Source organism: Phocoena sinus, chromosome 13 (genome assembly GCF_008692025.1).
Source record: "Phocoena sinus isolate mPhoSin1 chromosome 13, mPhoSin1.pri, whole genome shotgun sequence".
Classification (NCBI taxonomy): Eukaryota; Metazoa; Chordata; class Mammalia; order Artiodactyla; family Phocoenidae; genus Phocoena; species Phocoena sinus.
In genome coordinates, this window is record NC_045775.1 from 30,812,291 (window position 1) to 30,836,015 (window position 23,725).

A 23,725-nucleotide genomic window follows, 5' to 3' on the forward strand; every position below is an offset into this window, starting at 1 on the left:
TGCACAGAAACTAAGACCCAACACAGCCATAAAGAAAGAAGCTTTCATTAAAAAAAAAAAAAAAAACTGAGCATTTACCATATACAAAAATACTAGATAATATGAAAGATTAAAAGATGCATGAAGTATGGTTTCTTCTTTCCAAGGTGCTTAATCCAGTTGAGGAAAAAAGAACTTAATGATACTGCTTTTCTCCATAGACAAAATAACAATGACCACCACCCTCCAAGATTCATCATGTTTTTTCTCTTCAGGAAGCAAAGGGTGTAAAATTAAGTACGTATGGTTTGGAAGGATAGATGCACGTTTCACAAATATCATCCCCATAAAAGGGATTCAGAAGAATGTCTACCAGGATTTTGATATATGTTTTCATCTCATCCTCCTCACAACCCTGAGAGGTAGGTATTATCTCCATTTTATAGATGAAGAAGGTGAGGCTCAGCTGTTACCTAAGTATTTGCCCAACCAAGTTCACAAAGCTTGGAAGTGGTGGTGCTGGGAACAAAGTTCCGTTTTAACTCCAAGGTCCATCTCCTTTTCCTGGAGTTGAAATTCAAGTATTCTTCCAGTTCTAGATTACATAAGTGTTTACGGAGTCTTCACGTTTTGTGTTTGGGAAATCTAAACTATGCCATTTTAGATGACCTTTCTTGCTTGCTCTGTCAGTAGCTATAGACCCATTTTCCTCCACAATGACTGTGTTTGCCATATAAACATATTTGTCAGAAAGCTTAAAAATAACTTATTTAAATAACAGCCCAAATTACTCCCATGCCCCACCAAAAAAAAAAAAAAAAAAAAAAAATCGTTATGGACAAGCTTCAGGAAGTAGTTATCAGACAGACTATTGGCCAAATAGAGCCAGCAGATGGAGACTTAAGACAAGCAAAACTGAGTACAAATTTTCTATGCTACCTGCTCCTTTTCATATTTGATTCTCTCACCAATCCTGTTGAGAGGGCAGGAATTGTCATAAAAAGTAAGGAAACTGTTAGCAGAGATCCAAGGTCTACTGCTCTCTCCTCAAAACCCCTCTTACCCTCAGAAGGGTCAAAGCAACCATGTGAGCATTAAAGACTTACTTAATGGCCTAGAATGTCAGTTATATGAAAAAAATATATCACGTACAGGGTAATTCTATTTTTGTGTAAAATAAAAATTGAGTATGTTTTATGCAGTATAGTGACGTGTCAATAAGCACAGGGAAAGATTTCCACAGCACACACACCAAATATACGGTTACCTCTGGGGTGTATCAAAAGGACCGGAAGATTTTCACTTCTTGCCTCATGTGACTTGTGTTTTTAATGTAGTATTATGGGTAATTTTCACCTTGTTTCAGTATTAACAGAATCTTTTTTCTCCACATTTAGTACTTTTCAGAATGCAGCTAAGACAGAGCTTTGAGTTAGGAATGTTACTCATCTGTGTCTGAAACCTTCCACTGACTCAAAACCCTTGGAGGTGTGGAGTTGCAGAATCCTGGTTTGCAAGCCTGAGATACCCGAGACACTTTTTTCGATAAAGTGGTTTCCTACCACACGACTGTTGTACAAAAAGTGCTAATGTATATTTAAGCGCTTGACTGAGCTATGCAAAGGCTATGATCCCCTCTTCTCCTAAGCTTTTTTACAATCTTTAGGCACTTTTGACCTGGTCAACTGCTAGCTTTGGCACTGAAGAATCGAAAACGTCACAAACCTAAAGAGAACATAATAGGAGCTGTATCGCACTCAAGTATGTCAAGGGTAGATCAATTCTTCAGCCTAAATTCCAGCAAACTGCAAATCTGGAGAGAAAAATTCCTAGGATCTGATAGAAGACTTAGGTAGAGAAGGTGGCATTTCTCTGTCCTGCTTGGGAAAGCTCTAATGTAGCTTTGTTTGCCCAAAAGCCAAGTGGAAGGATTCTCTCTGACAGAGGCTCCACACTGAATCCAAGTAAGACAGTCATTTGATTAGTAAACTCTGGCCAAGTTAAGATGGCTGCCTGGAACAGCTGCCAGCTCTCCAAGCTGGCTCTCACCATCACCCCACAACCAGGACACAAATGGAAAAACATTTAGGTGCACAGATCAATTATGGTCAAAGTACGGGAAAATTCAAGCCAGGAATGGAGCTGCTGAAACCTAAAAGTGTGTGCAGCAGACCCAAGCAACCCGCACTAGCAGAGAAGCAGCTCATCAGAAAGCTTTCCGTAAGGCCGTCTGACCTCAGTGGACCAGTAACAGCAACGTCAGTGTTTTCTGAAATTTCATGGTATATTTTAATAGGTTCTTAACCAAGTTAAGACCAAAAAAAATTTTTTTAATCCCACAATAATGAAACAATGTAACTAACTCCAGCAGCACTCACGCCTACAGCAAGGTCAAGTCCCTAGTAGCTAGCCCAATTGTGGGAGTAAAATAACTAAAGGAAGTCCTGCTCAAAGTTCACCGAAAATATAAACCCTCAAAAATTAAATTCTGCTCTTCAGCTTCACAAGTAGAATATGTTCAGTGAAGCAAGGATGACTAGCTATCTTCATTAGAGACATACAAGGCATACTCAATAGTAGGGTCACAAATGACTGTCCCTTCCACAAAAGTAAATTATTTATGTCTTAATTAGGAAGATAGACTGTTTGTTATTGGGTTTCTTTTTTAAAAACCTACCTTATAATATAAATTACTAAAAAATTATACCACAGAAAATATACTAACACAAAACTTATTTCAGCAAACAGTTTTGAGTTTGTCTTTATTCCCTTTTATTGCTTCTTGTGTAGCAATATTCAGTCTTCCAGCTGAAACCAAAGTACTTTCTTAGAATCCTTTATAGAATTGTGTCTTTGGGGAAAACACTCTTTCCAACAAGAAATACTAAGAAATCCAATGGTTTAGATTTCACAGCACTTTTGCTTAAAAATAAATAAATAAATAACCAACCTGTCTTTAATTACAGAAGAATTGCTATTATACAACAAACTTTTTATTTTTTCCATTCATAAAAGCAGTCTACGGCATTCATAAAACAGGGTGGTAAAAGAAATAAAAAGAGACACATTTCAGGTGGATTCTGTTTAAGAACAGATGAGTTGGTAGCAGTTTAATACAGATGGAAACAAATACAATCCATATAAAAACAGGGTTTGAAGCAGGAGGCAGATATATCAACCAAAGTAAATTTAGAGCTTTCGGCCATGCAACTCAACATCTGAGTTCTCTTCACTTAAAAACCAAACTAGACGCTTTAATAGGTGTTCATAGAGAAGGCTACAAAAGTATTACAGAATGTTAGCCTTATGTACACCACAAAAAAGAGAGAAACAAAATTAATAAATCCCCTAGGCTAATCACAACAAGTTTTCCCTAACAGAGACAGACACAGAAAAATAACTTTTTACAAGCTTAGATTCGAGGTATGAGGTACGATACCTTACAGCTCTCACTTGGGTGTTTCCCACTCATGCTCTTTTCAGTATAAACAAATAGGTTTATGTAATGGAATACATATTTGAAGAATTCCTTAAAAAAAAAAATCACAAGTTCCATTTTATATATACAAATTTTTAATTATGTACTGAAAATAAATTACAGTAAGGAACTTTAAAATGCAACAGAGGACAAAGTCACGATAAACATTCCCATTGAATTCCCCTGGGGGGAGGGGGTGGGGGGAGGGTGGTGAGACTGCAGTGCTCAAGAAGATAAATATCACAAATATATCAAAAACTTCAAATTGTCTATGCATTCACACACTGACATGAGCCACAAACATTCCTTCACAGGGACTGTACTCATTAGCCTACCACAGAACCAGATTTTGTCATAAACTACAAAACTTTTAATACAAAATCGTATTTATATATTTATAATTCATATACATGCCCTACCTGTGATTTTAGAAAATAAAAGCTACACACTGTATAGACACTCTTAACTCATAGCTGTAGGCAACATTTTTGGATGGAATTTCTCCCCCAATAAATTAACGGCATATTTTATGTACATGAAGGCTAAACTGCATAAAGACAGTTCAGTTTCCCAGATATGCATCTCCTTTTAGGGCAGGTTTATAAATTTAAAAAGGCAAGACAAATGTACACCTCAGAATCACTTTCTTAGCTACAAGAGTTGTCATGTAATTTCTGTGAAGTTTCTGATACATGCATTTATGTAATACTGGTATTGAAGGCAGTAAAGCAATATATACTTTTAATGTCGTGGCTCAATAAAGGCTTCATTGTCATTCCAATCTGATTCTTGATACAGTGATTCAAAACTTCTCTAAAAATTAAAATTTCAATGGGACACTGTGTTAAAGAGACTCTAAATAGATTTCTTAAAATATTTCCCTGAAATATCCTTTACATAAGACAAATTTCACTAACATTAGATTATGTAAAAGGGGGAAAAAAAGAATTAAACATGGTACAAGTGTGCATGAAAACTAATGCTCCTCAGGCAGTCTTCATGCCTTAGGAGCCATGAACAGAATGCTTAAAACCAACAAACAATTTCACACTCTGTGGCAGCCATCTGTGAAGCCAGTTAGCTAAACTACTTCTACAGTTGATTGTAAACTTTGGTTTATTTTTATTTGAGTTCTCATTGTACAGCAAGCATGAAAAAAAGAAAGAGTGGAGTCCATGAGGAGATGAACTGTCAGTCTGTCTTTAATCTGGCATGATGAGACACCTGGTCAGTCAGGCCTGCTTTGATAGAGTTTGTTACAGACTGCCTTATGTTTTCCTCCATCAAATTATCACCCAGGGGCTTCAATACCTGTGGTATGAGAAATGTGCAAAACAAATAAAAACATGAGGTAAAAAAAGAGCTACATATAAAAATAGATATAAAAATTCAATTCAAAGCAATGAAGAAAATAACCAGGAATGTGGGAAATAAAAAGGTGCTTCTCCCAAAAAAAGTTATGATGCTACAAATAATGCAGTTAGACATTTTATAATGCAACAAAAATTACTTTCCTCCTATTCAAACCATTTACAATTCCTATGAGATGGATGTGCAATTCCATACCCTATATGCAGCATCAAATCTGGTATGTATACAGCATTTATGCAGACCGGCCCAGACGGTCCTGCTTATTGTCCTACATGTGTAAGTGTGAACACTTCGGATAGAGAAAAAAGTTAAAAATACTGTCTAATTTTTCTTCTTGTTATTGTTCGATGACAGTCTCTGTCGCTGTGCTGATGAAAGAGCACGATGAACCATTCGACGTCTAGTAACTTCAAACAGTTTGGAAAACACCTAAAACATGGAGTGATTCGTTAGGAGAATGACTCAGAGTGCCTTGAAGTTAAAGAACTTAAGACTACAAGAATTTGAGACTTTGTAGGTTTCTCACCTTCCTGGGACTCCTCTGAAGCAAAAGAAAAGAGAAATGCAAAAAAATTTAGACAAGTGTTGACACAGCACAGATCTTCTGACTAGTGATCATCTTACCTCAACTATACTGAAAATAATTTTACACACTTTAGATTCTTCCGTTTACTTGTTTTGTAATAATGGCACTTCTAAACTCCTAAAATCAATGCTGCATGGGAGATGAGTGGTTTTCAAAAGAAGACAATGTACAACTATCGAAATTCATGTTGCACAAAATTAGTAATGGTCCAACATTTTTAAAGTAGGTAATATTTTAAATGACATTGTGATAGCTTTTTTTTTTTGAGGTTGTGATAGCTTTTAATCCATCTTCGGTCAGAAGATATCAAAGGAATATAAAGAATGAGATTATTTTTGATATAAAAATTTAAATTTTACAAATATCCAGACACAAGTTTCCAAATCAGATCTGAATAAATAGAGCATTTCTATAAAGAAGAAATATAAAATCCAAATTAATATAGTGGGTCACTGTATAAAATAATAATGACATTATTAATAGAAAAGTCAACATCCAATCAACTTCAGTCTTTGAATTTAAAGCCAGACCAACATGGACCTGCATATCTTAGATCTTCAAGTAAGCCCAATACTTCATCAGCCCAGAAATGGTATCTGAAAACACCTTTTATAACTGTCCAGCGGTAATAACTGCAGTTTTCACTCTGGTCCTTGACATGATGCTCAAGTATTTCACGATGATCATTTTAATGACAACATCCTTAAATGAAATTTTCTGAACACAGGCAATTCTAGACAACAGTTGGCTGATATACATACAACAAGGCTTTCCTTAGTAGATACTTGTCAGGCCCAACTTTGAATTCTGGTTTGAGGTAAAAAATCATGATTTGAATTCTGGTTGAGATAACGGATTATGATTAAGAAAAGCTGGTTCTCTGTTTGTGGTGCTTTGCTTTGTTCATTAGTATTTCCACAGTATAGAGGTCAAACAAAGTTTCTTTGATGTAAGAATTCCCTATAAGATTGTTCCTTGTAGTACATCAGTAAATCACTACTAACTTCATGGAAGGCAATGAAAACACAATATTTTTCCTGGAATATAAGCATGCCTTGGTTCTTGCCAATATTAGTAAGAAACTTCTTTTGCTTTCCTAAAGCAAAAGAATTACACTTCCAAACTTCTTTCCTGACCTTCATAACTCTTGCACTAATTATATTTTCTTTTCTTAAAAAAAAAAATCCTTAAAGACTCTGGCCCTGCCCACTTGTCTGGTATAATCAGGCCTATGACTAAGAATCTATCCAAAGGATATTACAGATGTAAGCCAACCAAAGCACACTATAATTACAACTTTAAAGGGGAGAAGAAACAGTTCATACTTTATATTCAAATTATGCATCTAAACGAAAAGGAAAATATCCTTTTACCATTCTCCAGATAAAGGAAAAGTAGGTGTGCAAATACTGGGGGTGGGGAATGGGGGACTGGAAGGAGGGGTGGGGAGTCACAGGGATAAGATTAGTCACTGAAAAACCAAAAGACAGATACCAACCTGTTCCCATAGTGTTTCAGCAATCTGATCAATCATTGTTCCAATTTCTCTGAACTCCCCAGAGTATTTAACATATGCCCAAGTACAAAGAGACGTCAGTGCTAACCCCATGACAAGGTTACACAAGACGGCTATAGAGTTTAGGCCAACGAAGCCAGTCAGTCCTGAGATTATATACATAGCAAACATGACTGCAAATAGTGTGGCAGGGGTACGAGCAGCATAGAAGATATTTTTGCCATCATTGTGCTTTATAAAATTTGCATAGGTTTCTTCTATTTCAGCCTCAAGCTGGTCCTGATAACGACGGCAGAATTCATCTCCACCCATTTTTTTTACTGAACGAAACTGTTTAATCGCCATTTCCTTGAGATCCAGGTGTCTTCGCTCCAGATCTGAAGGTGCAATGTAAGGCTTGTCCCCACCACATACCTGTACAGGCAGGGTGACATTAGGACAGATTACATGCTGGAAATAATTCACACTTGAAAGAAATTCCCTGATCATAATTTTTAATCTCAAAAAGTCAAACCACCTACATGGTTTAGTTTTACATCTGTTCATAATACTTCACACATTATCATAACCTACTTATTTCTTATATGTTTAACTGACTCAAGCAAAATAAACTTTCCAAAATTAATTATATTGGTATTAATTATATACCAATAAAGACAAAAAGAATTACACTGCAATCTGTACCTGACTTCACCTGACCCAGCAATACACCAAAAGAGTACAAAAGATTGCTGGCAAGAAAGTGGGTAAAAGATAACATAAAAAAGGTACTTTAATGTTTGAGTTAGCAAGCTTAGCAAAGAAGCTGCTATTGCCCTTAAGCTGATGTTGCTTGCATCAGAAGCTACTAATAACAGCACTCTGAATCATGTGTCAGAAAAGATTTCAGTGTGGTCTATGTAATAACTTACTACCCATATCCTGCACTCTAACCATGGGAATTATATTCTTAGTTTATTTCCAGCAGAGATGATAAAGGGAAATTTGGGAATGATGTAACATGACAATGTAAAAGGAGCACAAATTGGTTCAATTATTTTAAATATAAAAATCTTCTATCTTACTCTAGTGTCAAATTTAAATTTTAGTTACAAACCTGCTCCATACTTTTGCAATAGATCTCTCTTGCTCCTGCAACTGCAGCAAGATTATTAGCTTCAGCTGTTGCCTAAGAAATAAAATAAAATGTGCCAATTTTATGTGAAATACCTGATAACTATAAATTCTGATTAAGACAATAAATTATGTACAATGACCAAGTCTGAAAATGAATCAGAGAAAATATTATCAACTTCCAGTTTCCCTTTCTAATTGAAGGAAACACCAGTATAAAGGACATAATAATTGCTTCTAATAGGACTACCTGCTTAATCTTGTTTTGCTTAGGTTTGTTAAAGTGGGTTTGTAGAAAATACCACATATGCCCAGGAAATTATAGAAAATTAAACATATACAACCCTAAAATGTGTCAAGTCCCCAGGTGCAAAGAATCAAGAATTACTCATATGGTCCTCTCTCTCATAATCAGTATTACACACAAGATACATTTTTAAATCCACAAAACTGCTTATTGTATGGGTTTTATGAAAAAAAGTTTAATCTACTATAAAACTGAGAAACTGCCCAAAGTAGCAAATTTTAAAAAAAATGAATTAGGTTAAAATAACATTGTCCCTAAAGAACACCTTTTTAAAAAAAATAAAAACAAAATCTATATTCACTAGAACCAGACTGGGTGAATCATTAATATCAAGAGAAAATAAGCCTTATTTCAAACAACATTCGTTGTCAAAGACTCAGAAAGCAGAAGCAAGGCTCTTGGTTTGGCAAGGCCCATATGAAGCTATCTTCTGAAGCAGAAATTCTCCTACACTTTTTGAGCAACTGAAGAGAAGGCACCGAGGACCCTCATTTCTGGTGTGCAAGGTGTGCAACTTGTAGTTACAAAAACTCATTAAAACTTCAGGACCCATGCCTTAAGTATCTAAAATGTATTTGCATGGAAAGAAACACTACCCCATTTCCAGCATTTATCTCTAAAGCAAAGATTTTTTTTCCTCCTTCGTAAATAAATGTATGTACAACACACACACTACCTGAAGCATGGACTTTGGATGTGGAAGTTCCTCTCCTTGATAAATTTTAATGTAAGCCTAAAAATACAGAAGACTCATTATATTCATAGGTTATGCAAGTTGGCTCCACATCCCCAAAGAAAGAAAAATCATTAAATAGAAAAATGATTCACACTATTATAAGGAAAGTCTAGGCTTTAAAAATCATATACTCTCATTCCAACAGAGTTAACCCTATTCTCAACATTATTAAGTGTGTATGTTGCTAAATAATATCCTAGAGAAATGTCTCTAAATATAACTCCAACTTGGCATAAAAATTATGTCTCATATTTAAAAGTTATATATAAAATGTCATCTACTTTATGAAAAGAAATCCATAATTCTCCCCTAATGCCAACATTTCAAATAAATATGTAAGAAAATATTTTAACTCAGTATTCTACTTTGACCAGCTTAAAATATACTTCAGTTCAAGGGGAAAAAAATTACTGAATTTGTGGTTTAAGAGTAAGAAAGAAAGATGAACGTTTTTAAGTTAAGTTCTACATAGGAATCTTTCACCTCAACTTTCTACTGACTCTAAATTAATTCATAACTGAACAAAGATAGTATGAAAGTGATCAAGTGTCCATTAAATAATACAAAAATACACTCTTAGTTAACTGTATTTCCCTTCTATTTACAACTACAATGAATAAATACAAACCTCTACAATAGTCTTGCTCTGGCAAGCAAGCTATAAAGACTAGAGAACAGGGCTTCCCTGGTGGCGCAGTGGTTGAGAGTCCGCCTGCCGATGCAGGGGACACGGGTTTGTGCCCCAGTCCGGGAAGATCCCACATGCCACGGAGCGGCTGGGCCCATGAACCACGGCCACTGAGCCTGCGCATCCGGAGACTGTGCCCCGCAGCGGGAGAGGCCACAACGGTGAGAGGCCTGCACTTGAGCTCAAACCCAGTCTGGATACTTTCAGCTGCTCTTATCAAGTCCCAGACTCTGAGAGAAGGCTTTTGTGAGAACTCAGGATACAGAATTATGCTCCCAGTACCTATTATCATTCTCAAATGATAGAGTGGTATTGTAATACTATGGTGAATGGTTCTTCTTTCCATATCAGAGCTGGAGAAAAAGTAGGATAACTCTACAAAGAATAAAATCACTGTCTAGAAGATACATGTTGTCTGCGACAATGTTAAATATTCTTAAATACTGATACATCCAATTCAAGGCAAAAAAATATAAATTTTACTTTTTTGCTTTAAAATAAAGGTAAGAAATTTCTTGTACATATAAATGAGTTTTAAGTCAGCTATATTTCTAACTTAGACAAAGCCATTTAATGTAAGAATTTTCCTACCTTAAAGTATTCTACAAGATCTCTACAAGTGACTTTAGATCCACTTATCTCTTTTTCTACCAAATTTTCTGGGGCAAGCAGCAATGGAACCAGATTTCGAAGCTCTCGTTTAAACTCTTCATCAATATCTAGTGGACATGAAGTTAGTCAATATGTTAGTAAAAAAAAAAGTAAAGTCCCCATTGGTAAGAGTTAATAAAATTCTATTTCATAAAATAAAAATATGCTACTTAAGTGTAGATTCATTTCAAAAAACTCATCCAAACACGTCACACTGTCACATCTCCTAGGAAAATATATAACCACCCCTCCACTCTACTACCCCACTTCCCTCATCTCCCAATAATTCTTTCAGCCCAAATAACAAATAAAACTGTGGCCTACCAGAACAAATTCCACATCAAGTATTTTAACTAAACTATCCTTTCCAAATGGCAAGCAATTCATGAAATTGTATTAAATTTTAATACTAAATTTTGTTTCTCCAGCCATACTGTTAAAAGTTTTGTCAATCCTCAAGCCTTTTGCCATCATGCTCAAAATAATCCTAAAACATACACAAAAAATTACACCATCACCCCCGAACAGACTTAAATCTAATTACATCAATATAATATATTGGTGATGCTTTTTAGCAGAGTGCAATCAGATGAAATACTGACATGTTCTTAGCCTTCAGTATTTTTAGGACATCAGTGCTGAGCAACAGACCACCTTATAAAATGTTAATCAATATGCCAGGTGTTTGCAAGAAACCAATACATTACAATCACACCATTAATAATGCATCAAAATGTCCTCCAGTATAAAAGAAAAAATTTAAGGAACCATGTATTTTTTTTTAACTTTCAGCCTCTAAAACTTAAGTTCTGATTTTAGCAAGAATGGGAATTCCCACCTTTCAATCTCCCATCAAAACTAGGATTAGTTGCAACTTTAAGACCAGGATGTGGCAAAAGGAAGCAACCAAGATTTGAGAAACAATTGTGAATGTGCTTCCTTACATTCTGTAGCTCTTCATGTTGATTTTGTTTTACCTGGGGACAGAAGGAGGCACGGTGAAGGTGCAAACAAGAGAAAAACACATTTTTTTAAGAAAACACACATACGTACTCACATGCACACACATTAACTCAGATGCTAGTCTAGGTGTGTGTTTCTTGACAATAAAATTTTACTATAGACCCATTTCTAACCATTTGATAAGACCCCACTCTGTCTTAAACCAAAAAAGACTTTTTTTCCCCATGTTAGCTGCCAAGGATATAAATAAATACAAATAATAATTAATCATAATATCTAACACCAGAACAACAGGTGTGGTTGTGATTTATAAACCAGTAAATAAATTAAGAATTTGCCTTTAAAGTACTTATAATGGCAAAGAGAAAAACAAAGTACTAATTTGCCTACAAATAAAAAGGTCAGCCCCTGAGCAAAACAACAGATAAGGCGAAAAGCGCCAATGCAGTCCAAAGAGCCTTAAAAGTTTATTAGGATTTCGGCACTCACTCCAAATGATTATTTATGATTTATGCTAGTTTATCAGTGTTTTGCAGAAGAGAGACTGCTATATATTTTCTGGAAGGAAATCCTAATGTTAGATTTTTAATAACTCCTTATCCCAATATAACTCACGTATTCTCCCAAACTCGTCTCAAAAACCATTCTAAAAAACATGCACCATTCGTAATCAACAAAATCTGGAAACTACCTAAATCTCCATCAAGAGTAGAATGGAAAACCTGTTGCCTGTTCATACAATGGAAGACTGCATAGCAATGAGAATAAGTGAACTAAACTACATGCAACAATGTGGATTAATCTCAGAAATGTAATACTGGGCAAAAGAAGCTGGACACAAAAGAATACATACTGTATATGATTCCTTTCATAAAAAGTCCAAAAACCAAGCCTGTTGGAGGTCAAAAGAGTAATGAAGGGTTGGGGGGGCGCGGGAGTTAGTGGATACAGGCAGTTGCTTCTGGGTGGTTACGTGGCTATGTTCAATTTGTACAAACTCCTCAAGCTGCACACTTATGATCTGAGTACTTTTCTGTATGGCTTCAATAATATATTTAAAAACCTCCTTATCTTTGAAGTACATAATTCTGAATTTAGTTAATATGCCTGATGTGCTGTGGGTTAATTTCTTCTGAACAAACCAGAGAAAACGCTGATGAATGAAATTATCTCTGACAAGTCTAGAAATGCCTTTCAAATAATCCAAGAAATGAGCAGTTGGTTTTGATCTTATTTTAGGATTAAGAAAAATTACATTATACCCTAAGTCTTTGAATGTGGCTGCGAAATGAAATGCATTTTTTCATAGGAAACAAACAAAATTTTATTACTCCAAAGAGCTAAACCTCCTACTTATGAATACAGGTATTTTTATGTATCTTTTGTGGACGTCAGTAGGTAGGTAGTATCTGACCTGAGGGTTTCCCAAAGTACTTCCATGTTATTTTCCAGGAATGACTTGGTGTGGCATTTGCACAGGCCAGGCCAGGAGCTTGGACATTTGGGTCCTACTCCCAGTTATCTATAATTAGTTAAGTGACCAAAGACAAGTCACTTTTCTGGGTCCCAGTTTTGTGTGTGTGTGTGTGTGGGTGGGTGTAAAGGCTATACTAGATAATGTTTAAGATCCCTTTTTTCTCTATATGCTGCCACTCTACGAGATAGTATCCTTGGAAAGAGAGTCTCACATCATCTGTGTTCAATGCATCCACACTAGATTATCCAGCCTGTCCCAAATGCTCAGAAGCACAGCTGGGCCAGAAAGAGAAATGCATGCAACCTGAGCAGATCAAAAAGTTAGTCTACTTCAAACTTTTATCCTTTGAATATTGATTTATTGAAGGGGCAGTTGGCTCTGGAGAGAAATATCCATTCCTTAACTTCTACTTGAGGGCATTTCTATTGTCCTCTTTCACAGGAGTGCTATACCAATTTACTTCTCATCAATTATGTATGCAGTTATCTGGGTTAACTTGGGATACTCAATTTGTCCCAATGACACTCAGAGGTTGGTAGTCTAAGCAGCAGTCCAGACAGTCCACACCTTCACCTGGCGCTTGGTGCTTATGCTCTCCTCTCTAAGAAATGGGGGCTTACCTGCAATCTCTTTTCAAGGAATTGTTTTCCACCTTCCAAACCATATGAATGTTCATAAGGATAACTCCAGTCTCGAATCAAAAACATTAGTGTCTACAGAAAGAAGGGGAAAAAATTGAAATCATTTCTTATAAAACTTTACCAAAAATTACTACTTGAATAACTGAAGCACCCCTTACTCCCCAAAAACAATCCTTATCAAAAGTTATAGTAACCAAATGGCTTAATATTACTCATAGTTATAACAAGAGCCTACATAAGCCAACAATACTCCCAGCTCCTATACCAAGAAACTGCCTCCATCTGAGAACCTCACTGTGTATAAGAGTCACCACAAGCAGTAATACAGGATATTTTAAAAAGAAACAAAAGACATATCAGGGTATACAGATCATAATTTTAAGTCAAGATTGTGTAACTAGAAGACCAACTAACCTAATTCTAGACCAATTAGTTCTTTTCATAGAATTTTTAATTCCTATATGCTTAAGTTCCTCAACTCAGCACTACTGACACTTCGGGTCAGATAATTCTTAGCTGTGCACGGCTGTCCTACATTTTGTAGGATGTTGAACAGCATGTCTGGCCTCTATAAACTAGATGCCAATGGCATGAGCTTCCTCCCCAAAACTGTGACAACCAAAAATGTCTCCAGTCACTGGTAAATGCCCTCTGGGTGGCAAAATTACCCCAGTTCAGAAAAACTGATAGAGGCCAAATAGAGTATATTTCATCATATACACAAAATAACACCATAACCTGCCCAAATATTTCATAAAAGTGATCACCTGAGCCAGACAAGACTGAGGCAGAATCAATGTAACCCACTAACAGAATCACCAGTGATGCTATCACACAGGAAGGACTTCACACACTGATGAGCAAACAGGGTGGAGTCATTCTCACCTACTATAACACAACTAACCAAATAGTACAATGTCTACTTACAAATTACACTTGTTTCAAAAAAGAATCTATCTGAAATTAGATCTGCTTTTTAAAAAATCTCTAATGATAAGACTCCACAGAAGCAAGCAGAGCATATGCTTCTAAATCAAGGTTAATTTCTGACTTAATATTCTGTACCTAGCATTTAAAAGTAATGAAAAAACACATGGGGGAGAGATATAATAAATTCTGAAACTTTTCTATTTGAAACAAAAATAAAGAATAATAGGTCTAACCTCAACTTGTAATATACCACACACACACACACGTGTACAACCAATAACATTTTCTAGTAGTGTATCACATATAAAAGAAATTTACATGACTATCTCAAGTTTTGGAAGTAATATCCAGTTAAAAGAAATGTTATTAACCTTTTAAGTAAAAGTATTAAGAACCAGCCTATATTCATTTGTTCTATTTCCTATCCTGTAAGCTGCTACTGATGAGATGGTGACGACATTACCATAAATTAGTTTCAATTCCACTAGATCTTTTGCTAAAAATGAGTTTCGCATAATGTCCTCATATCTCCAGAGATAGAAGATGATAGCTTTTCATAGATAAAATTTTTTTTAATGATAAAATATTTATTTACCTGAAATGGCTTCTGGTAGATTTCTTCCATTGCAAGTCTGCCGTATTCTGTAAATAACTATTAAATCAAATTATTTAAAATAATGCCCCTGAAGAGGTTGAAAGAAGACCTCTGTAAAGCTATTCTATATCAGACGACTAGATGTCAGAGCCTTTAAAATCATTTGAAAGCCAAGCATTTAATTTTTTAAGACTGCATATACTTTAAAATTTCTTCTAGTTAAGAAGTCGTACATCTGTTTAAAACCATATAATAGTCAATCTTCTTACAATATTACAGGTTCTTGATGTAAAGTCACAACAAAGTGGGAATTAAATTTTCAATACTTTGGCATACATTCTTTGAGACATACATACTTGCAAGTGTTGAAGATCATCTTCTTGAATATTTTGAGACAAATTATACACCTGTTAAAACAAATTTTTGTTTTTATTAGTGTTTTACTTTGAATACCCAGCTGTGTATAAGTTTACTTGTGGAAACGAAGGCTATTTTACACCTGAGCACAAATGAATGACTCAGTCACTATCTTAACCAGTGGTCCATGAAAAGAATTTTCTTTTTTCCTAACAGGATAAAACATTAAGGGGGAAGCAGTGGTGGTAAACTGTGTAAAAATCATGAATATACACATATGGGGCCAAGAAGGCAGCAGACATTAAAAAAAAAAAAAGTATATTACATAGTAAGTTTCTTTAATGTTATGACATGATTTTTTTTTTTTAAGTGAAGAGTTCCCCCAACTACCCAACTGTTTTTCTAAGTCAATGAATGTGAAGGGCATAGTTCTATTGGTTTGGCCAAAAAGTTTGTTCGGGTTTTTCTCTGTAAGATGTTACAGAAAACCCAAACGAACTTTTTGGCCAACCCAATACAAAGATAAATTCCTCCCTGGAGCATTCATAGTACATAGTTTATGGTTTATTCAGTGGGTGCCTCAACTAACTTGACTGTAATATTATGGTTATCGTTTTACTTAAGCAAAGTCAGTCTAAATAACATGAACATTTTACCACACACACACACACACACACACACACACACACACACACACACACACACAGAGTAGGTAGCACTCTTCCACTTTCCAAGGCCCACAGACCAGAGCTGGTAACGCAAACTTCACTACTGTCAAGAAACAGTAATTGGAGAAAAGATTCGCTAGGTCCAATCCTTCTGAGTCAGGTCTTTAAAAGATGACCTGGACCACCAAAGGACAAAAGTGGATGTCCATAGTTGTCACCTCTGCTGGGAAATAACTTATATCTAATAAAATAGTGTTACTCCAAATATAGAACAATTTGTTCTAACAGCAAATAAGTGATAATCTAACTTAATCACTTGGAGGTCAAGAATATAAACAGCCAATATAGCCTGGCAAACCTAAAATGATAATTCTCAGTTGACTAATTCCAAACAGGTTCTTAAAAAGTAATTAATGATGAGGTGATTAAACTCTAGATTTAAACTCAAAAACTGAAAGAATAACCAACCTATTCTCACTCATATGGGCCTTACCTTTTAGAAAATAGGACCAGATCCCTACACTGTCAGGGCCAGGTTTTAAATAGCAAACAGAAAAGATTTGTTTATTGTAGATCATTAGTACTTAGCATATTGTGTTGTACTTAATATATGCTCAGTAATTATTTTTTGAAAGAATAAATGACAAAGGGATCAATTTGTTATTGATCTATCAGCCAGATAACTTATGTAAGGAAGGAGAGAAATCTAGCCTCAAGAATCAGGAAAGAAGCAATAATAAAAACTAATATTAGGGACTTCCCTGGTGGTCCCTGTGGTTAAGACCCTGCATTCCTGGGACTTCCCTGGTGGCGCAGTTGTTAAGAATCCGCCTGCCAACGCAGGAGACACAGGTTTGAGCCCTGGTCCGGGAAGATCCCACATGCCACGGAGCAACTAAGCCCGTGTGCCACAACTACTGAGCCTGTGCTCTAGAGCCCGTGCTCTGCAACGAGAAGCCAGAGAAAGAGAAGCCTGCGCACCACAACGAAGAATAGCCCCCACTCGCTGCAACTAGAGAAAAGCCCACGCACAGCAACACAGCCATAAATAAATAAATAAATAAAATTTTAAAAAGACTCCACACTTCCAATGCACGCAGGCATGGGTTCAATCCCTGGTTGGGAAACTAAGATCCCATATGCCGCACGGTTCGGCCTTAAAAAAGAAAAAAAAAATTAATATTCTTGATTATTTAGTTTACAAACCGCTTTCTTATGCATTATCTCATTTGTATCTCATTTCTGACTGCACACAAAACCACATGTGAGATAGGCAAGATGGGCAAAATCTTTGTTTTACGATAAGAAAGTGGCTGAATGGCTTTACGTGGTTGTCCAAAACCAGTTCTCTTGCTATCATAAAGTTGAATAAACAAGAGAACACCATGGTATAAGTTTTAGGACAGAGAACTTATAATTTAATGCAAGCCACAGAGCCAGCTAATCTGAAGGGCTGTAATGTGATAATATAAATACAAAGATGTGGCTTCTGCTCGCCTCAAGAAAATGGCAGTTGTGCTGCCCTGCGAGATCAGAGAAGAGGTAGGACAAACTGAAAACAAGAGACTCTGAGAGTCCCCAGTAATATCACTTAGTTTGTAGTGACAGATATTCCCATCCCTATAATAAAAAGAAGCCACTTCTCTTTTATCTCATAATAATTCCAAAACTTGTTTCCACTCTGACAGCTAGATACTTCAAATTGAGGAAGAAAGGAAATGGGAACTTTAATAGAAACTGGTCGTACATTCCAGATATTAATGGAAAGCACAAAAATTCCAAGACACTGTGATGGTATCACCTATAATCTACCATCCATAAGAAATATTTATCTCAGGAGAAGCACATACTTTTTAAAATATTTGCAAATATACATCTTGATACATCATCAGCTGGATCGAACCACCATACTTCAATAATTCATTTTTCAGCCAGAGAAGTATCAACCACAGATGAGCTCAGGAAACAGAAAGTAATGAAATAAAAAATGACCTGTGGTGGTTTAATTCAGTGCAATTAGTCTAAATTATACAGAAAAGAGATAGCCTAGCTTGAAGAGACTAGAACTTGATAGAACACCAAACATAACTCTAGGGTACAGCATAAGCGAAAAAACAGAAAGGATTTTACCCCTTTCTAAATGAAACAGGTGCTTTAACTCCTTAGTTTATTATATAAACATCATTAAGGTTTCCTAAATAAGAATTATTATGCCTCTACCTCCATTAGTTCAAATAATCATGTACTAGTTGTCATACATATTGCGTAGAAAACTAAATTACTTGGTTTTGTTGTTTGGTTGGTTGGTTTAGCCAAAAAATAAAGAAACACCCTATACTTTACTGTATATGACTGAATTCAATTGAATTCAATATCAACTGAATATCCTTGAATTCAATTAAGGATAACATGCAATAATACATACTCCTTTAAAAAGAAAAAAGCATAGATGCTATACCAAAGGGATTGGCTATTGGTTCACTGTTTCCCTGGTAAGCACTAAAAGTATGAAATTTCACATTGTAAGCCAGAACAGCAAGCATAGAAATGTAAGTGACCAATACTAAATGTAAATAGTTTCTCTGATTTTAATCCTTTTTTTCCCTTCAATCAAAAGGCATTTTGAGGAAGAGCAAAGGTATTAGGATTGTCTGACCTGATCATACCACAGGATCTCTGTATCTCACCTGGACAGAGCTAGTCATAGTGCTCAGAGCAAACACTGTTGCACAATCTTTGATAGTTGACTGGCTATCAAAGGCACCCTGGGTATCCATTAGCAGCACAGCCACCTAGGAATTTAAAAGTTTAAAATACTAAGTAAAAAATTCACCAATAGTGGCTATAAAAGTCAAATATAAAATGGTTAATATCAAAATCAGTAATTAAGTCAAGAAAAGTCCTCTAACTTAAGTATCTCACACATTTTGACATAATAATCCACATGTTAAAGTTATCAGATATTAATAGTTCTGTGTTGTTTTGCTCAAGACAGAATATGGAAGAAAAAAACCTAGTTTTTTTAGTAAAAAGCTATATATATATATTTTACTATATATAGTAAAAAACTATAAAGAGAATCTCACTTTTGTTCCATTAGGTCTGTCGATCACAAACACTTCATTCCAGACTTGTATGCCTGTAGTCTCTCTTTCGCAACCACCTCTCCATGTAAAGCCAGTCAATGGTTCATTGTTTCCACCAATCCAACTTTGAGAATCCTGTTAAAGTTAAGAATAAACAGAAAATAAAACACACAAAAATAAGGACTCAAAAGGAATATAAGAAATCACCCACTCTTCACAACATTGTAAATCAACTACACTTGAATAAAAATTAAAATAAAAAAAGAAATCAGCCACTCATTTTACAGATGAGGAAGGTACATCCAGGGAGATAAAATATACTGTAACATTACACAAGTAGTTACAAAAACAGTCCCAAATCCCATCTAGGGTGTTTTGACTAAGAGAGATGTGGTCTTCCCCCAAACCTGAACCTTCTTGAATAGCTCACATTTTCATACTCTAGGCTTCTAGATAAGTGGGGTCACACCCACTTCCCCCATTTTGGAAAGATTTCCTATGTTTAAAAATCATAAAAAATAGATACTAGCTATTTCGATACCTCCTTGTACAAAACTAAGTTCCAGACAGAATGGCTGTCAAAACAGCATTGCTCTCTTAGAATAGCTTATACTAAAATGTTTTCACACTGCCTTAATTTTCTCTTTAAAAAATATCAACTTTAAAAATAACCACAAGACTTGTTTGAAACCTGATTCAAACAATCCAGCTATAAAACTCTTTTTCGAAACCAAAAGGGAAATCTGAATCCAGACTGGGTATTATATTAGATGGTGTTAAGTTGGGGTAAAGATGATTGCTTGGTGTGATAATGGTTTTGTGGTTGTATTAATAATAATAATAAAGTCCTTAACTGTTATATATTCGAGTATTTATGGTGAAAGAATATGCTTAGCATTTGCTTTAAAATATTTCAGCAAAAATAAAAAAAAGAGTAAAAGGGCAGAGAGAAAAACAGATGAAACAAGACCAGCAAAATGTTGATAGGTATACTGGGGTTCATTATACTCTAGTATTTTGGGGTATATTTAAATTTTTCCATAATCAAATGTTTTAACGTACCTCACAGGGCTAGACTGTTATAATTAAATATCATAAAATTTTATTAGTTACTATACCATAAGGTAATTTATCTAGAAAATTAAATCTGGAATATAATAAATGAGTTAACTTTGACATATATTAAGAGCCCTAGGGACTCCCCTGGTGGCACAGTGGTTAAGATGCAGAGCAACTAAGCCCATGTGCCACAACTACTGAGCCTGTGCTCTAAAGCCAGCGAGCCACAACTTCTGAAGGCTGCACGCCTAGAGCCCGTGCTCCACAACAAGAGAAGCCACCGCAACGAGAAGCCCGTGCACCACAATGAAGAGTAGCCCCCGCTCGCCAAAACTAGAGAAAGCCCGCGTGCAGCAACCAAGACCCAACACAGCCAAAAATAAATAAATAAAATAAATAATTTTTTTAAAAGAGCCCTATACTTTAAATATACTTAAAGCCCATATACCCTTTTCTCAAAGTACCTCCCCCCACAGGAAAAATTCCTTTGTTTCAGAAATACTTCTAATAAGCTTTACTATATAGTCCAAAACAGACATCAAAGCTCAAATTAGGGGTGGAAAAAAGATGGGTATGGTAGGCTCAATGAGGGATGAAGCAATTTATGAAAACGAGATACAAGGTGGGGGAAAAAAGTGTTGTCCAGACCATCACTACCTAATGTGAAGATCCGTCTTAAACTTCAAACCATCTATAATTATTATTATCCCACAAAACTCCCATCCCCAGTAGGTTACCAATCCTATTAACTACAAAATTCTCTTGGATTCTCTTCTTCACTTTCAGTATCTTCAACTTTTGACCCTCATCCTTCTGTTGGTCACAAGGCTGCCTGCCACGTGGCACAATTCTATTCACATTATATACTATGGACTTGTGCTTCAGGAGGCACCCTTACAGGGATTACGGTCTTGCCCCTGGGCTATACTTTAGATGCCCCAAATAGCCTGGAACCTCCCTGTCATACTCTCCAACCCATCCTTCCCATAGTCACTTAATTTTCTCAACAAGAAATGTAATCTTGCCACTGTCCTACTAAAAAGTCATCTGTGGCTCCCCATTATTTACAGGACCATCTAGAGACCTGCTGCATACAATCCACCTTTAATTTACTTTTTCTATCTCTGCTCCTGATACTACTCATAAGTTCCCCAACACACACACACACACACACACACATACACACACACACACACACCCCTCTTCCAGTTTCTACCACTCCAAAAAGGTCACTATTCCCAAATATGTATGTTGTTTAGCATCTCTATACTTTTGTTCCACCCGCTGTCTGCCTAGACTGAGCCAGCTGTCAAGAAACTCCTACTTTTGTGGACTCTTAAAGCATATTACCGACACTGCAGGTGGTTATTTTTAAATAGCTTTGCACTGCAGTTCTTGTGTGAATACTGAGAGCACGGGCTGTAAACTCCATTTTTGTTTACAAAACTGTTCCTACCAAAGTGCCTTGCCCTATTCTAGGCTCTCACATGTGGCATCTCATTCCCCAACAATGTCAAAGTGGTATTTAATGAACTGATTATTTTTAAAAGGTCCAACCTACAAAAGTAACTTAAAAGAATCTACCCTATTAGAGAAATCTGTTTTTATTCTACATCTTGTTTCCCTATCTCTCCTATGAGAATGTAAGTTCCATGAAGAAAGAAAGTTTTGTCTTTTTTTTCTCTCAAACATAGAATAGTACTCCCAGAAGAGAGAATGGTGCCTGGCTTGCAGTAGGCACTCAAAATATTTGCTCAATAAATAAATACATTAAAAATTTTAATTATTAAGCTTCACTGTGTTCCCTTTTGAGCATGTGTAAGAGATACCAAAGAAATAAGATCCTTTTAGGGACTTCCCTGGTGGCGCAGTGGTTGGGAGTCTGCCTGCCAATGCAGGGCACACAGGTTCAAGCCCTGGTCCGGGAAGACCCCACATGCCTCAGAGCAACTAAGCCCGTGCACCACAACTAGCCCGTGTGCAGCAACAAAGACCCAATGCAGCCATACATACATACATAAATACGTTTACTAAAAAAAAAAAAAAACAAATATGATCCTTTTAATTATTCCTAGAAACAATTACATGAACAAAAGAGTAAAAACAAATTTTAAAAAGTATAGATGACTGATATCATAGGCTAAGATGTTTGTTAACCTTACCCTCTCCAAAGAAACTTTAAAAAGAACTGGTGTCTCATTTAAAAAATCTATTGACTATATATCATCTCTTCTTAGTTTACCCTGTAATGGAAATGTTTACTAAACTGATTAGTCAATAAAAGGACGAAAGAAAAAGTAAGTCAGAGAACCTAGCTAATTAAAACCACTAAGTTTTGATATTTCAAAACATGAAATTAAGAAGTCTTGCTATTTCTCTAACATATTGAATACTGATAAATTTAATATACTCATTCAAATATTTATTGAACCCCTACCATGTGCCTGCCACTGTTTTAGGTTCTAGGGATACAGCAGTGAAAAAGAACAAACATTCCTGCCCTCAAGGAGCATTCTAATGAATTCTAGAAGCAGCCTTGCTGATAACAAATACTATTTGCTGTCATAAGTTAGTAAAAGCAAACTTAAGAACTTGAAAAACAGTAATCTGATACCATTTACTACTGTAGGGACAAAACAGGCCTTAAAACTCGAAACTTCTAAAATGATTTTAATCCTCCAGTAAAATAAAAAAATCTTATTGAATAAATCTCAGTTGCAAAAGGCAATATGAAAACACCTGAACTTTAAATGTAGTCAAATATTATAGTGAATAAACATAAACTCTTGCCAAGAAGACTTACCAGTGTAATATAATTATCAACAATAAAGAACCCGGGCTTCCCTGGTAGCACAGCGGTTAAGAAACCACCTGCCAATGCAGGAGACACAGGTTCGAGCCCTGGTCCAGGAAGATCCCACATGCCGCAGAGCAACTAAGCCCGTGAGCCACAACTACTAAACCCGCATGCTGCAACTACTGAAGCCTGCGCGCCTAGAGCCCGTGCTCTGCAACAAGGGAAGCCACTGCAATGAGAAGCCTGCGCACTGCAACGAAGAGTAGTCCCCCTCGCTGCAACTAGAGAAAGCCCACGTGCATCAACGAAGACAACGAAGACCCAACACAGCCAAAAATAAAATAAATAATTTTTTTTTTTTTTTTTTTTTTGCGGTACGCAGGCCTCTCACTGTTGTGGCCTCTCCCATTGCGGAGCACAGGCTCCGGACGCGCAGGCTCAGAGGCCATGGCTCACGGGCTCAGCCGCTTCGCGGCATGTGGGATCTTCCCGGACCGGGGCACGAACCCGTGTCCCCTGCATCGGCAGGTGGACGCTCAACCACTGCGCCACCAGGGAAGCCCAAAATAAATAAATTTTTAAAAAATTAAAAAAAAACAATAAAGAACCCCTACCTACTCTGAATAATAAGAAACAAATTCTTATTTCACCATAGGAAAGATAACATTCTGTAGCAACAAAGTGAAACAACAGCTGGTAAACTTGAAACACAGACTTGGTGGTCCAA

The 23,725-nt window shown here is 36.1% G+C and overlaps 1 protein-coding gene across 4 annotated transcripts in view; it reads right to left on the reverse strand.

The window, feature by feature from the left end:
* Positions 1-2,948: 2,948 nt before the first annotated feature.
* Positions 2,949-23,725, reverse strand: part of ATL2 (atlastin GTPase 2) — a 63,868-nt gene continuing 43,091 nt past the window's right edge. For 3 of the 4 annotated variants that reach the window (XM_032653167.1, XM_032653170.1, XM_032653169.1), the window contains 11 exons: positions 19,143-19,277; positions 18,744-18,848; positions 15,388-15,438; positions 15,032-15,088; positions 13,486-13,578; positions 11,264-11,402; positions 10,366-10,493; positions 9,027-9,083; positions 8,027-8,098; positions 6,913-7,344; positions 2,949-4,768 (listed from right to left, as the gene is read on the reverse strand). In XM_032653167.1, coding sequence (XP_032509058.1) covers positions 4,649-4,768; positions 6,913-7,344; positions 8,027-8,098; positions 9,027-9,083; positions 10,366-10,493; positions 11,264-11,402; positions 13,486-13,578; positions 15,032-15,088; positions 15,388-15,438; positions 18,744-18,848; positions 19,143-19,277 — 1,389 coding nt within the window. In that variant the 3' untranslated portion in view covers positions 2,949-4,648. Of the gene's footprint in view, positions 5,258-6,912; positions 7,345-8,026; positions 8,099-9,026; positions 9,084-10,365; positions 10,494-11,263; positions 11,403-13,485; positions 13,579-15,031; positions 15,089-15,387; positions 15,439-18,743; positions 18,849-19,142; positions 19,278-23,725 lie in introns of all 4 variants that reach the window. The other variant, XM_032653168.1, reaches the window with a different exon arrangement.